The 16,098-nt window shown below is 43.7% G+C and overlaps 3 protein-coding genes across 3 annotated transcripts; 2 read left to right on the forward strand and 1 right to left on the reverse strand.

The window, feature by feature from the left end:
* Positions 1–8,179: 8,179 nt before the first annotated feature.
* On the reverse strand, positions 8,180–8,796 carry LOC105103163 (histone H2B type 2-E). The gene has a single exon (XM_031436524.2). It carries the CDS (start codon positions 8,641–8,643, stop codon positions 8,263–8,265), a length of 381 nt encoding a protein of 126 aa, XP_031292384.1. The 5' UTR covers positions 8,644–8,796; the 3' UTR covers positions 8,180–8,262.
* A 76-nt stretch (positions 8,797–8,872) lies between these two features.
* Positions 8,873–9,516, forward strand: LOC105103162 (histone H2A type 2-A). The gene has a single exon (XM_010996686.3). The coding sequence runs from the start codon at positions 9,008–9,010 to the stop codon at positions 9,398–9,400; it is 393 nt and encodes a 130-aa protein (XP_010994988.1). The 5' UTR covers positions 8,873–9,007; the 3' UTR covers positions 9,401–9,516.
* Positions 9,517–10,526: 1,010 nt separating this feature from the next.
* Positions 10,527–11,100, forward strand: LOC135318958 (histone H3). Its single transcript, XM_064477693.1, has one exon. It carries the CDS (start codon positions 10,602–10,604, stop codon positions 11,010–11,012), a length of 411 nt encoding a protein of 136 aa, XP_064333763.1. The 5' UTR covers positions 10,527–10,601; the 3' UTR covers positions 11,013–11,100.
* Positions 11,101–16,098: the final 4,998 nt, after the last annotated feature.

The following is a 16,098-nucleotide window of genomic DNA, read 5'->3' on the forward strand; positions in this document are numbered from 1 at the left end:
AGGTATAAATATCCATTTTTAGTTTTTCAGATAAGCGACCGAATAAGTATTATTTTCTCTGTTTTGGGAAAGATCTAATGGTAGGTATAGACTTGCTGTGTTTGGTCAGAGCTGCTCATGAAACTGGCTTAGGCTTGCTTGCACGCAGGTGAATATGCCCATATCGAAATAGTTTCCTAGTGAAATACTGTGCTAAGTTTATGAAGACCAGGTATGATTTTAAAAAAAAGTTGTCTGTGTAACAAAGGTGCAACTGGTTCCCAAGCAGTTAAGTGGTGGTGCTTAATCTTTTTTGCGTTATGTGCTGTTTTGTGTACAAAAAAAGGAATAACAACTACTCTGAATAAAATAAATTTCTTCTGTATAGCACAGGGAACTACATTCAGTATTTTGTAGTTACCTATAATGAAACATAATATGAAAACGATTATATGTGTATATATACATATATATGACTAGAACGTTATGCTGTACACCAGAAATTGACACATTATAAACTGACTGTACTGCAATTTAAAAAGTCCCACAAAAAAAGAAACTCGTTACCTTTGGTACTAACAAACTCATTGAGTTTGTGTATCCTGTATTCTCAAGCACCTGCCTACCCTATCTACATGTAGCTTCCCCGGCTAGGGAAATTGAAGCCTGATTTTGGTATCCAGGAATTAACCATTAATGCTGGTTCCTTCTCTCTGCCTCTTCTTAAATCATATACTATTTGCCTAATATTTGGTGATAGTGTTCTCCTCAAAGAATTACCACTCACAAAAGCAATTTAAAGGACATGCCCATTTAATGGGAACAAAATATGCGTAATTGCTGAACCAAGAAAAAGTTTATAATGTTCATAGAGCAGAAAGCCCCAATGTGGTTTGGAGTGTAAAGGAGATAGTCTTCAGAGTTTAGCCTCAGTGCTTTGGAAACCTTTGGATTGTTTTTGGTGGGGATATGACTACATAACTTCATTAACCTTAAAATAGATTACTCTGATTGCTTTGTGGATCATAGATCCTTGGTTGTCCACAGTAGAAAGGAAACCAATTAGGAGGTTGTGGGCTAGAGCAGTGATTCTTAAAATCTGGTCTCCAGACCAGCATTAGCATTACCTGAGAACTTACTAAAGATGGACTCTTCAGACCGTAATATGTGATAACAAGTTCCCTGGGTGATTTTGATGCATGCTGAAAGTGTGAGAACCACTCTGTAGTCTAGATTTGGAGTACAGTGATAGTATGGTGATAGTGAGAAATGTTGGCATTAGAATTGTATTTTGGAGGTAGAACTGGCAGATCTTGCTGAGGGATAGGATTTGAGCAGAAGCAAAACCACTACATTTTTGTCTTGAGTAACTGGGTAAACAGTGGTTTACTTAGGATTGAACACTGGAAGAAGGTATGGATTGGGACGGTGAAGGGAGATCCAGAATTCTGCTTTAAGATTGAGAAGCTTTCTGACATTCAAGTGGATGTATGGAGTTGGCAATTTGAGAGATGCATCTAGGGTTCAGCAAAGAGAACACAATCCTGCCTTTAAGGACTACCTCTTATTGACTGAATGGGAAGAAAAAGCGCAACCTGAAAGCTGAAAATTTTGTTTTATTTGGCAGATTTACTGGGGACTTAATCCCGGGACACAGTCTGTCAGTTCTGAGGGACTCAGAGAGGTAAGGAAGGAGTCAGGATATGTAGGAGTTTTTGCTAAAACAAACAAAAACCCCCCCAAACATGTAGTCGAACATCAAAAGATTACTGCTAATCATAAAAACAGGCATCTCAAGTTAATAATTTTAGTGCTTTTCTGTGTGTGGGAAGGTGCAAGAGTCTGGGCTATTAAAACCATTCCTTTGATATGCACCTTAACTATGTACAGCCAGTATCTTGTTTTTCTCCACCCTGAGTCCCCTCAGGGTGCACTGGTGGGGGCGGGGGTGGGGGGGTTCCTGATAGCAGCTGTCTGATGGCCACAGCATCTTTTGTTTACTGAAATGGCAAGTGACTCTGTCCACACTCTGAACACAGCAGTGGGGATGAAGGCTATCACCTGTAAGTATTCTTCTAGACTTTATTTTTCCTTATGTGTCCTTAAAGCATTCTTTAAGACTTGATTTCTTGTGTGTTTGTTATGAAGTATTAACTTAGTAGTTGATATCTCTTAATGTATACTATTGACTAGGTAGCATTTTTCTTCTCTTTCTCTAATTGTATCCTGATTTTCACTGAGGAACCCACCTAATCCCTTAGGTAGTTCTCAAACTTGACTGCCCACTGTAACTACCTGGAGAACTTTTTAAAATATGCCTGTGTGTCATCCCCAGAAATTCTGATTTAGGTGATCTGGCATACAGCCTTCGCTTGAAATTTTTAAAAGGTACTCAGGTGACTCTAAAGAGCAGTAAAGTTTGAGAACCACTGACACATGTGTTTCCCAGAAAACAGGTCTTATCCACAGTTCTTAGGGTTGGCCTCATTGGTTTAAATGTAGTTCCAACCCCCTTCCCACATCAATTAGTTCAGAAATCTAGACCAATCTAATTAGCACAAACATTTCAGAAATTGAACTGAGAAGGAGACTGTAGATTGCTCTTATCTTTTGGTAAAGTTTCTTTTGCTTTCAAGAGGCAGCAGCAGGATGGAGTGTTATGTGGGTGTGAAGGCAAGAATGATTATAAGCAACACTGATGAGGGCAACTGCTAAGGGGAAGAATCTGAGGACTGAGCCATTCATGGAACTCAGCCAACCTCAGAGCCCTGCTATACTTTCAGACATCCAGTTAAGTCAGTTTGCCTAACATACTTTTATTTAAACTAGTTTGGATCTTGAAATATTTGAGAAATAATTTCCCAGAAAAAAAAAAAATGATAGCCTTTTATCTTGGAAAGTCTCAAAGAGACCAAACAGGGTAGATAACGAGAGAGAGAGGTGCTCTAACTACATATTTGGACTAAATATCTAAGTATTAAAATCAGTATTTGACTAGGACCAGAGATTAATATTACCATTAAGAAGGAATGTCTGCTGTACACCAGAAACAACATTGTAAATCAAAGATATTTCAATTTTAAAAAAAGGAATGCCTGGAATATTTCAAAATCTGAAATTTTTTAAAAAAATTTAAAATGGTTGCCGGAAGGGAAAGAGGAGAGGGGAGGGAAGGGAGGGAAGAGGGAGGAGGGGAGAGAAGGGAGGAAAGGGGACAGGGAAGTGTAAGGGGAGGGAGGGGAAAGTAGGAGGAGGGGGGAAGGAGGAGGGATAAACTGGGAGTTTGGCATCTGCAGATCCAAACTACTATGTACAGAATAGGCAACAAAGGAAGCTATATTCAATGGCTTGTAGTAATCTGTAATGAAAAAGAATATGTATGTATAACTGAATCACTGTGCTGTACACCAGAAACTAATACAACATTGTAAATCAAAAAAATAAGTAAAAGTAAAACTAGAATTTAACATCCGCTGGGGGAAAAACAACACTATGAATCCTAAGCATGTATTGTCACTACTTTTAGTAGTATCAGGGTGTGTCATGAAAAGTTCAAAAGACTTAAGATTTGAAGAGAATTGATATGATAAATCCACTAAAACTTGATTCCCAATGCAACTATAAAACAATGTGTGGACTGTAGATTTCCTAGGCACCTGTCCTTTATGTGGCCAGATTAAAAGCACAGGGCATGTCAGATCATTAGCTCTGAATATTATGTTTAGATAGACGTCGTGACAAGCATTAATCAGTACCGGGTAAAAAAATACTACAAACAAAATCACATTCCTTTATAAAATACAAAAAATTGTCATGGAGACTGAGGTGAAAAGGAAAAAAAAATGAACAATGTAATTCTATCATTAAAATTTTTAGTAGTTGCAATAGTTTCTTAGGGCTGCCGTAACAAAGCCCTACAGACTGAGTGGCTTAAAAGAAATTTATTCTGTCATAGTTCTAGGAGGCTAGAAGTCTGAAGTCAAGGTGTTGGCAGGGCCCTGTCCCTCCAGAGGCTCTCAGCTAGGATCCTTCCTTGTCTTTCAGCTTCTGGTAGCCCCAGGTATTTTTTGATTTATGACAGTATAAATCTGATATCTGCTTCAGTTTTCTTCCTGTGCATTTTCTACATCTTATTATAAAGGAAATCTGTCATTATTGGATTAGAGCCCACCCTAATGACCTCATTTTAACTTGATTACATCTGCAAAGACCCTATTTCCAAATAAGGCCACATTCTAAGGCACTGAGGAGGTAGACTTCATATCTTTTGGGGGGGACACAATTCAACCCATAATTGTAGTCAACAGCTGTGGTAAGCTGAGTATGGCTCCCAAATATGTCCACATTTCAATCCCTAGAATCTGTGAATATTACCTTAAATGCCAAGGGGGATTTTCGTGATGTGATTTCAATATATGGAGATTACCCTGGATTATTTGAGTGGACCCAAATGCAATCACCAGGTTTATTATGAAAGGCAAAAAGTCAAGGGAGAAAGAGATGGAAGCAGAGAGAGATTTGAAGATGGTATGATACTGGCTTTGATGATGCAAGAACGGACTATGACCCAAGGAATGCCCCTCTAGAACCTGGAAAATTCATGGAAGAGGATTCTTTCCTATAACCTTGGGGGAGAGCACAATCTTGAGATCTACCTGGTGAAACTGATTTTTGTGCTTCTGATCTTTGGATCTGTAAGAAAATAAATGTGTTTCAAGCCACCACATTTATAGTAATTTGTTACAGAAGCCACAGGAAATTATACACCTTTATAGGATTTTTTTTGACAATTTAAGATTTGAATATGGATCGTACATTTGTTAATATTATTAAATCAATATTAAATGTGTTGGATGTAATAATGGTATTGTAGTTGTATAGGAGAATGTCCTTATTTGTAAGAAAGACATGCTGAAGTACTTAGGGAAATGGCTCAGAAAATAAGTGTGTGTGTGTAAAAAGAAAAAGATAAAGCAAATGCAGCAAATAGTAATTGGTGAATCTAGATGAATACCACCTATTATGATCATTGTACTATTTTTTCAATTCTTCTATAGGTTCAAATTTTCCAAAACAAAAAATTGAAAAATATTTAAAAACTTGTAATCAGACTTTAAAAACTAGTAAAAAAAAAAAACAAACCAGTTTTAAAGACATTATTGTTCCATTTTATTTTTAAAGTAATGTTAACTGATTGAATTTCAACATATGAACATAAAAGATTTTTCACTCCATTATGTTTAAAAGGCTTTTATGTATGTTTGAGTGATCATCTATATGTTAACTAGAACTCTGAATGATATCCTTTGTTCATCACACTTTGCTATACTTAGAGGTAACGGTGACTTGTGTGATTGCACTAGTCCAGGGATATGCAATTAACATTGATTTAGACAATTGGTTGTTCTGCCTTCTGAAGTTGGACTTTGAAACTGAAGTTAGATAGGGGATTTTAATCAAATACTGAGGCCAAGGCTAGATATGGAAAAAAGCCTTATCTAGATATGTTACAGTTATTCTAAAAGCTTCCATAAAGAAAGGATAGACCACCTACAAAAGAGCAAGAATCAAGGTGTTAGAATCTAACTTCTGTCTCCTCCCTGAACTCCGGATTCTCATATTGCGTGTTCCCAACATGGGGAATTTGATAGTTCCTATTCGATATTTCTACTTGGATAGCTACCAGGAGTCTCAAAATTTTGTCTAAGATAGTACTCTAGGCTTTCCCCCCACAAACCTAACTGCCCCTCATATCAGTAAATTGCAGCTCTTTCCAAGTGCTCAGTCTAAGAACCTACAATTAATCCTTGATTCCTCTCCGTCATAACCTACATTCAATTCATCAATTTCATTTAAAATATTTTGATTACTTCTCACCATCTCCACTGCTACCATCCATCTGTCTCCTGAGCTGTTACTGTAGCCTCTTTGATATTCTCCCTGCCTCTACTCTTGCTCTCCTACAGTCTATTTTTCAGCATAGTATCCTGGATGAGCTTTAACATAAGTAAAATAATGTCATTACTCTGATCAGACTCTCCAAAGGCACTGCAAATTATTTAGAATGAAAGACAAAAATTTCAAATTGGCCTGTGAGGCCCCTCAATAGCCTACATGATCTGACTCTCCACTACCTTTCTGATTGCATCTCCCTTCAGATCTTTCCTTTGCTTGCAGTGCTTCAGCCACAATGGCCTTGCTTATTGCTTGCACTCCCCAAACCTGTGCCTGCCTCAGGGCCTTTGCACTTGCTGTTTTTTGTTCTTAGAATACTCTTCTCCAAGATATTCTAAGGCTCACTTTCTTACTTCATTCAGGCCTCTTTTCACATATTAACTGATTAGACCTGTCATCCACACTCCACTCCATATTCTACTTTACACAATAGCACATATCACCTTCTGAATACTATACTATTATACATTTTTCTTATTTTCAGAATCCATCAACTAAAATGTAGCTTTAAGTGGACAGGGACATTTTCTATTCTGTTTACTGCTGTATTTCCAGCATGTGTTATTTAAGTGTAATTATTTTCCCTCTCCCTTATTGTGAGAAGCAATATGCACAAATATTCCTAACAGAACCTAAACAGGGTGTCAGTTTTGCTTTCACACCTAATATCTGGGGTGGTCACACCAAACAGAACAGGTTCTGACCAAGGACTATGGGAACTACATAACCAATATGTCAGTAGTTACCAAAATTTGAATCACCCGGTGTGTTTTATAGACTATTTATCCTTGACTCTCACCCTCAGTGCCCCAGTGATTTGGATTCAGTGGAAGTATATGGGGCATTAGGGATAGATAGATAAATTGATCAAACAGCCTTTGAACTGTTTCAGGAAATCTGCTTTTTAAACTTTCTTGTCTCAAAAACACAGAGGGCCTTTATTATTATCTAATTTTTACTTCCTCTTTTTCAGAGAGAAAGAATGAATTGTTCCAGGGAGGGACAAATATTTTTAAGGGTAAATAGTTTTAATAAAAGCTGCTGTATTTACAAACTAGAAAAAGACTCACAGACAGAAAACAAACTATGCTTACCAAAGGGGAAAGGAGTGGAGTGATAAATTAGGAGTTTGGGATCAATATATACGTACTACTATACGTAAAATAAATAGCAAAGACCTACTGTATAGTCCAGGTGACTATATTCAATATTTTATAATAAACTATAATGGAAAAGAATCTAAATATATATATATATATATATATATATTTGAATCAATTTGCTGTGCACATGAAACTAACACTGTAAATCAACCATACTTCAATTAAAAAATTTTTAAAAAAAAACAATGAAAGCTGCTGGATAAAGTCTCTGGAGGACATTTTACGGTTAGCAGGCCCAAGTTCTTGAAATTCCTGAACATCTATAAATCCTTCCTTCCTTACCCAGATTATAAAATAGCAAAAGTACAACTTCAGGGAATTGTGTAGATATCAAGACCTGGGAAAAATGTTTACATAACAATGGCCTTTGTATTATCTTACTCTGATGGTGTTGTTTAATGTCTTGAATTTGAGCAAGGTATATTGCTTCAGTATACGCATCTGCAAATGAATTTAGAAAGATGACAGCTTCTTTGACTGACAAGATGGGTGGCTCTGAAAAGAACAGGAAAGAGACAAGGAGTGTGTAGACTAAAATTACTTCAATTACATATGGTCAGAAAACGTGGCCTGCCATATCAGTAAACAAAGGATGTTGTGACAATCAAGGCATCAGCCACTGCAGCCACCCAGACTGTGCACTGCAAAGGGATTCACTATAGAAACAAAACAGGACACTATAGGTGCTCGGGCGTGGTCTCAAAGTATTGCTTTGCATTTTTACAGTAACATTACGTTTGGTTTTCTGGGCTCAAGAAAAATGCATTTACAAAATATTGACCCAATCTAACTGCTATAGAGTAACCACTGCTTAACTACCCGCCCCCTATCCCCCTGAACAGATTTACATTGATCACCACCCTTGCTAACCTTTTCACTGTGAAGAGGCCAATTATTTGTATGTGAATGAACACACACTAACTAGCTGTCGACCAATCTACAACAAGTCTTGTCCTACCTTGAGTTCTTTACTTGCCTCGTAAAATAAACGCAGCTTTCCACTAGGTAAACGAATAGGTGGTACAGGAAGAACCAGTTAACAGAAAATGAAAATGAATTTAGAAAGATGACAGCTTCTTCGACTGAGAAGGTGGGTGGCTCTGAAAAGAGCCTTTGGCGGCAAGCGGCCCGGCGACTCGTGCGAGCGCCACGTCCTGGCAGGGGCTCACTTGGAGCTGGTGTACTTGGTGACGGCCTTGGTGCCCTCGGACACGGCGTGCTTGGCCAGCTCGCCGGGCAGCAGCAGGCGCACGGCCGTCTGGATCTCCCGGGACGTGATGGTCGAGCGCTTGTTGTAGTGCGCCAGGCGGGACGCTTCGCCCGCGATGCGCTCGAAGATGTCGTTGACGAACGAGTTCATGATGCCCATGGCCTTGGACGAGATGCCGGTGTCCGGGTGCACCTGCTTCAGCACCTTGTACACGTAGATGGAGTAGCTCTCCTTGCGGCTGCGCTTGCGCTTCTTACCGTCCTTCTTCTGAGCTTTGGTGACGGCTTTCTTCGAGCCCTTCTTGGGCGCCGGAGCAGACTTTGCCGGCTCAGGCATAACGGCGAGCACAAGCTGCAGGGACAACGGGGAACAACCAGGAACGCAAACCCAACGGCAGCACAGAGGCTACCGGAAGCGACTCGGTACTTACACAGGCGGTACGCAAATTAGGGTTCTGACTACGCCGCGTTGCGATTGGCGAGTTTTCAGTGGCGCTCCTGCGAGGGCGACGAGGTTATGTAAATGAGTGGATTCTGGTTGAGCTATCCTATTGGTTACCAGGTAAAAGCTGTGCGGCAGCCAATCAGAGTGCTCCGTAGACAATCGCCGTTCTGCCTATAAAAGGTTGAAGCGGGGTTGCATTCAGGGCGACTATTCCCGGTTGTCAAGTGAGAGCTACTTCACAGAAACTACTGCTGTCATGTCTGGTCGTGGCAAGCAAGGAGGCAAGGCCCGCGCTAAGGCCAAGTCTCGCTCGTCCCGCGCTGGTCTGCAGTTTCCGGTGGGGCGAGTGCACCGCCTGCTGCGGAAAGGCAACTACGCCGAGCGAGTGGGAGCTGGCGCCCCAGTCTACATGGCGGCGGTTCTCGAGTACCTGACGGCTGAAATTCTGGAGCTGGCGGGCAACGCGGCGCGAGACAACAAGAAGACGCGCATCATCCCTCGCCATTTGCAGCTGGCTATCCGCAACGACGAGGAGCTGAACAAGCTGCTGGGCAAAGTCACCATCGCCCAGGGTGGTGTCCTGCCAAACATCCAGGCCGTGTTGCTTCCCAAGAAGACTGAGAGCCACCACAAAGCCAAGGGGAAGTAAGGCCGGCAAGAAGCCCCCTGCAGTCCTCGTCTCGAAGGGGCACCCGCGAAATCAAAGGCTCTTTTCAGAGCCACTCACTCTCTCAAATAAAGAGTTGTTGCAGTAGCCATAACAAATGTTTTCAGTTCCACCCTGCTCCAGTGGTAAATGCGGAGCCCAGGGATAGGAAGACTGGCGGGGGGGAGGGAGTACTACTTGCCTGTTCCTCCCAACCGTTCCTCGCCTGTCGAGTTCGAGTGCTTAAACTATCCCCGTATCTTGCTGGGGCGGGGAGTGGAGGAGTCGTTAAGGCCTAAGGCTTAACGCACGTGGAGGTAGAAAGTTTGGGGCACTACGGTGGGCTCGGTTCAAGTATCCTGTCAGATTTCTACTCCTCTTCCCCACCCCTCGCCTCCGCTCTCTTAACTGGGAGTCAGGTGCCCAGGGCGCACTTGTAGCTGTTCCCGAGGCCCTTGACCAACACTTGAGGTCTCATAGTAGGGGGACGTTCCCGCACGCGTACAGCCCACCCTGAACACCCCTGCCGGTTAGGGGAGCGGGCAGTTTCGGGGGTGTGGCACACCTGGGCTTTGGCTTAAGTGAGCCTACTGTCTTGGGGAGGCGGGAGGTTGGTCAGAGACGTGCCTCCCCGACGCAGATACAGGTCCCCACTCTAGGCTTTCACAGGCGGAGCCTTGCGCCCGGAGTGGGGGCGGGGCGCAGGTAACTTTCCGCTGGAAAGGCAGGGAAAAAACGACCCGTTAGACCAACTAGAGGGCTCAGAGAAGGTAACAGGTGTTCACGGGGCGGGGGAACAAACGGGAGATTGCGGTTCAGTTCGGGAGCCAGAAAGCGCGGAAAGGAAGAGGGTATCGCGGGTAGTGTGTTCTAGGGAGAGAAGGGCTGAGGAACACTCTGACCTAGCTGCTCTCAAAGACGACTCTCCGGCCGGAAGAAAGACAAGGCACGGAAGACTGTTGGCAAACTGGAAAGTAGAAGGGGGAGGGGCGGTCGAGGGTAGGGAGGGTTCTGCCCAAGCCAATGAGTGGCTCGAAGGTGGGTGGCGTCACAGCCAATGGGCAGCCAGCGCGGGACTTTTCAATTCTGGTCCCGCCCAATGGGGGGGTAAAAGACAGTGCCTATAAAGAGTGCTGCCGCAGCCCGGGACCCGCTTACTCTCCCTGCGTAGCGCTGTGCTGGTAATCTTGTGTTTTGGCTCGCTATGGCCCGTACAAAGCAGACCGCCCGCAAGTCGACCGGTGGCAAGGCCCCGCGGAAGCAGCTGGCCACTAAGGCGGCCCGCAAGAGCGCGCCGGCCACGGGCGGCGTGAAGAAGCCGCACCGCTACCGACCGGGCACCGTGGCCCTGCGGGAGATCCGGCGCTACCAGAAGTCGACCGAGCTGCTGATCCGCAAGCTGCCGTTCCAGCGGCTGGTGCGCGAGATCGCGCAGGACTTCAAGACGGACCTGCGCTTCCAGAGCTCGGCGGTGATGGCGCTGCAGGAGGCGAGCGAGGCCTACCTGGTGGGGCTGTTTGAAGACACGAACCTGTGCGCCATCCACGCCAAGCGCGTGACCATCATGCCCAAAGACATCCAGCTGGCCCGCCGCATCCGCGGGGAGCGGGCCTAAGAAGCGCGCGCTCGGCTCAAGGTTCCATCACATCCAAAGGCTCTTTTCAGAGCCACTCACAACTGCACTTGGAAGAAGCTGTGCCACTCGTCAGTGTTCTTCCGGCAGACCTTATAATCCGGGAGGAGAGGGCGCTAGAGTGGGCAAAGAATTGGGTGTGCAGCAAGTAGGCTAGGGGCCAGGTATCGAGCCTAGTCCCTGCCTGCTAGCCGCCTTATCTGGGCGGGCGAGGTCGCCGCTGCTTTCTTGGGCGCGGCCAGGGCACCCACTCTTCGCTTCTTGGAGGCGGCCGCGGGCCATCCTGGAAGAGCGGGCTTTGCGCACTTTGGTCGGGCTTTTCCGGGGCGTCTCCGCACTCGAAGGTGGCCCAGAGCTGTAATCGCGCTGGGAGGTGGGGGGGAGGGGGGAGGGGGGAGTGACACGCTGAGACCACGGAGAGTCACTAGGGGACGCTCGGGATTCGCGGGCCAGAGCGCGTAGGGGCTGGCCTTTTAGATTAGGCAGCTGAGAGCAGGGGATGGGTGAGAGCCCGCTACCTCCTCACCCACGCGAGAAAGGGCCCCACCCTGCGGGGCCCTCCGGCTTGGGAGGGAGGTCGCCCCCTCTGGCTGTCCTAGTTTCTGCCCAGTAAAGTGCGAGATTCCAGCGCCCTAGCTGCTAATTGGTTGTTGGTAATGTTCGGGCTTCTCAGCGGGAAATTTAGCAGATGCCACTCATCACCTTGCTTACACTCTCTCTCAAAAGTCCTCTGCAGGCCTGAACGATTTTCCTAGTCTTTTTTTTTTAACCAAAGACAAAGAATCAGAATAGGAAAGTAGTTTATTACGTTACACCGTCATAGGCAACGTCTTGCCACAAAGATGAGAGGTGACTGTACAACGTGGGTGGCCGTACAGGGTCTTTTATTGATAGGAAGGGGCTGGTAGGGAAGAAGGGAAGAATCCTTCCTTGCCTCTCAGCTTCCAGTGACTCCTGGCGTTTCTTGGCTTCTGGCAGCATAATTCCAATTTCTACCTTTGTCTTCATATGGCCTTCCTCCTTGTGTCTCTATCCAAATCACCCTCTCCTTGCTCTTATCCCACCCTCAATGCAGGATGATTTCATCTGAAGACACTTAGTTACATCTGCAAAGACCGTATTTCCAAATAAAGTCACATTCTGAGCTTCTGGGTGGACATGAATTTGGGGAGGACCCTGTTCAACCCACTATAGATGCTGGGCCCTTCGCCTCAGGGCCCTCTGGAAGACTGGTTTTCCCTTTCTAGGGGACTATGAAGTCTCTATCTCGAAAGGCCCTCAATAGAGTTGCTTACACCTGAGTAGAAAACTAAGATCGACAGCTTTGCCTTTTTCCCGGTGATCCCCATGTCCATGAGTGTGGAGGCTGGAGGGGAAGCTGCGTCTCCTCTTGGGAAAGTCTAGGCTTCAGGGGCAGTACAGGGAGATGTCTCTGTCCCTTGGCTAGATGCCTCTGGTAACTATGAGAAAGCCTGAACTGTCTGTTCCCCGGATTCACTTGTCTGGGAAAAGGTGGAATAGAAAAGGCATGGAGCTAGAATAGGGGCTGAATGTCTATTTCAATATCTGTAAAATGGTGACAATAAATGTAAACACCCCAGAGAATTACCATAGGGATAAAAGGAGATAAATACAGTCCATGCAAATTACTTAGAGCAAAGTCTCAACATGGCAATAAATTAATAATTGTCAGTCAATGTAATTAACATGTTAAACACTAATTGATGAAAGTCCTAAATCTTTCCTTTAGGAACATTACAATCATGTTGTGGAAAGAAAAATACATTGGAAACGTTACATTATCTAATCTCTAGATGATTAGCACGTAGAGATTCTGCTAGATTGTGGCCCAGACATTAAGAATATTTGGGTTCCTGGGTGTCTTATGAATCACAAAAGCCATCCACTATGTCCTCTCATTTGATTCCACAATAACCCAGGAAAGGAAAAAGGTTTTTTATTTTACAGGTAAGGAGATTTCTGGTAAAGAAGAGACGACTGGGAATGTGAGTCACCCAGCAAAAACATGGCCAAGATGAAATCTGAGCCTAAATTCTGTGTTTCTTTCTTTTTTTTTTTTTTTTTTTTTTTAGATTCAAGGCTTCAGGGGAAAGGGATACACACAATAGATACAAATAATATCAGTATGTGTCCTGTAGGGAAGGAAAAATAATTTCCCCTCTGCCCTTTTGAGTTCTTAGATGGGACCCCCATAATACGAGAGATTAACAAGAAAAAAAAAAAAACAGAAGTTTACTAACATGTACACATGGGAAATACTTGGGAAAATAAGTAACTCCCTGAGGTGAGTTAGATTCAGACTTAAATACCATCTTAATAGGGAAAGAGGAGGGAGGATTGGCCTCTAAGGGGCGAGTAAATGACTTTGGAGGAAAATGAATGGGCCCTGGAAGAACAGATGTGAAGTATGATAGTTTGTGACAGAGTTTGTCTGGGTGTGATATTGACTTCTAGTCGCCTCTCCTGTGATAAGAATCAGTCTTCCCTGCTCAATGAACCCCACCCCCCAGGAAGGGCATTATGACAATTGGGTTCCTTTTGGAGAGTCTGTCCTTAGGCAGATAAGGGAAGTTCAGAGAAAGTCTGTCCCTGTATTTGCTGTTTTTCAAGTACCTACTTCTCAAAATTACCAATATGCCAAAGTGGCATATTTTGGGGTGGCATGTTCTGTGACCCTTTCAGTACAGTAGAATAGACTTCTGACCTCAACCCACAGTAAGAAACACATTTTACATTGCCTCCTAGACACAATCACACAAGAATACAAGTTGCAACAGATTTCACAAAATGATACTTGCTATTTGTGATACACTCTGGTATTTTCTCTTCTGCTTCTTAAAAAAGGGCGCTCTCTATCAAGTAAACCAATTTCATACCCCACTAATGAATTACAACCTGTAGTTAGAAAAACACTGGCTAGAGGAAACTACAAAGAGTAAAGTAAAAGTCATCTTACTTATCTTTTAAAGTCTTACTATTTCTCTGAACATGCCTTCTGAATCTCTGTTTGCATACACAACCTAATGCCTGTCTTTGTGGGGAGGTGATGTCCACATCAATAGCTAGAGTAGAAGGCCTCTTGTGACAGATGGCAAAGAGAAATGCAGGTTCAGCTCTGTGGGAGCTGAGAATGAAAACCCATTTCCAGCTTAACAAATAAGGGAATCCTTCCTACAGGAGGTGATATTTGAGGTGGGTTCTCAAGAATGCTTAGGCTGTGAGACATGTTTAGACTGGGGGCTTGGAGAAGGTGATATAATCCAGAGGGGACAGTGAAAACAAAGACAGAAGAATTGTTGTTGGGCCACGTATAGCATGGACAAAGGCAGTAATGAGACGTGAGCCGTTAGTATTGGGGACCAGTTTTAGGGGCCTGCCAAACTAGGAGGGCCTAGGTTTTACTCCATAAACAATGTTGGGGAAAATGAGATGGGTAAGCAATATACAGGAGAGCAAACACAAAAGCAGTCACTCATGTGGAGATGCTTGAACTCATTAATAATCAAAGAAATGAAAGTGAAAACAATGATATTGCCCTACACCAGACAGTCTGGCAAATCTTAGAAAGTCAGCTGACCCAAGTGTTAGCCTGGAAGTGGGCTTCTAGGAGCCCTGATGCCTTGGTGTTGGAAGTTTGGGCCAACCATTCTGGAGGGGAGCCTGGTACTCCTTCATTCAATAAAGAATAAATAGACCCTAGTAATCGGAGTTCTGGTCCTGAGTTTTTATCCAAAAGATATTCTTACATAGGTCCATAAGGGAGATGTACAATGATGTTTATAACAGCATTTTTTGTGTTGATGGAGACTTGCAGCAAACCTGGATGTGTATCACTGGGAGAGCCAGAAGATCAAATTTAGGGTCTGCACATCCTGAAGGTATTCACAGCACTTCAATCAGCAAAGTGCATGTTCACATCACAATGTGGAAAGCAAAGAGAGATGCAGGTTGAATTTTGTGGGAGTCGAGCACGAAGGGCCATTTCTACATTAAAAGAAACCCCACTGAAGTGAATGGACACTCCTTTGAGGGTCAGGGTGCATCTGCAGCCGAGGGTGCTTGAATGGACACAGACCATCTGGCCTCTGAGACTGAGTTTTCTGTTTCCAGTGCCATTCAGCTCCTTTCTGTTTCCATAGTTATGTCAGCCTAGAAACTAATCAGGTTCTTTAAAGTCCGTTTCCATATACCTGGTCTAATCCTGCAGGGTCTGGCTCTGCCTCCTTGTGTGACCTCCAGATTTTGCACTTTACCTCCTTGCCATCTAAACACTACCCACACTTGACTTCTTGTAGTGCCTCCTGTCTCCCCACATTTGCTGTCCTCCACTCTCCTCCAGGCCTCTGCCATGCCACCCTCTGCCTGGAACACTCCACCTTCCGAGCTCTTCCGGTGTCATCCTGAAAGTCCTTCCTCAGAGAGGCCTTCCTTAACCCCTTAAGTGAGGCCTTCTTCCATTACACTCTCTGGATCTGTACTTCTCCATCTTAACCCTTGTCACATTTTATTATAGTCACTGGTTTAATATCTGTCTTTCCTTCTAACCACCAAAAATCTAGGAAGGCAGAAGCTACTCTATTCTGTTTTACCTTATATCCTCACTGCCTAGCAGATTTCCTGATATCTAATAGATATTCAATAAATCATTGAATGAAAGATGAATTAATTAGATCATACCTAACAATGCTTAGGAGTCAGAGTGGACCTAGAGAGCCTTTCTTATGGAACTTACTAATGCTAATAGATACTTAACAATTATTTATAAAATCTATAATGACGTAAGGCAAGTGGTTGATGGAGGAAAAGTCTGGGGGCAGAGGAGGACACTGGTAAAGGGGGCAGGAGGGAAGAATTATAAAGGGGCACTAGGAAAGTCTGGCGGGGGTGGATATGATGGATAGGATCGTTATTTTGATTGAAGTAATGTTTTCATAGGTCTATATGTCTGTCTACATTTAGCAAATTGTACTTTAAACATGTACATTTTATTGTATGCTAATTATACCTCAGTAAAGTTTTGTTCTTTTGCTTGTTTTTTTTTTTTTTT

Source organism: Camelus dromedarius, chromosome 23, assembly GCF_036321535.1.
Source record: "Camelus dromedarius isolate mCamDro1 chromosome 23, mCamDro1.pat, whole genome shotgun sequence".
NCBI lineage: Eukaryota > Metazoa > Chordata > Mammalia > Artiodactyla > Camelidae > Camelus > Camelus dromedarius.

What these genes read in the sequence shown, in the direction of transcription:
- LOC105103162 (XM_010996686.3), top strand. Translation starts at nt 9,008, where the DNA reads ATGTCTGGTCGTGGCAAGCAAGGAGGCAAGGCCCGCGCTAAGGCCAAG.
- LOC105103163 (XM_031436524.2), bottom strand. Translation starts at nt 8,643, where the DNA reads ATGCCTGAGCCGGCAAAGTCTGCTCCGGCGCCCAAGAAGGGCTCGAAG.
- LOC135318958 (XM_064477693.1), top strand. Translation starts at nt 10,602, where the DNA reads ATGGCCCGTACAAAGCAGACCGCCCGCAAGTCGACCGGTGGCAAGGCC.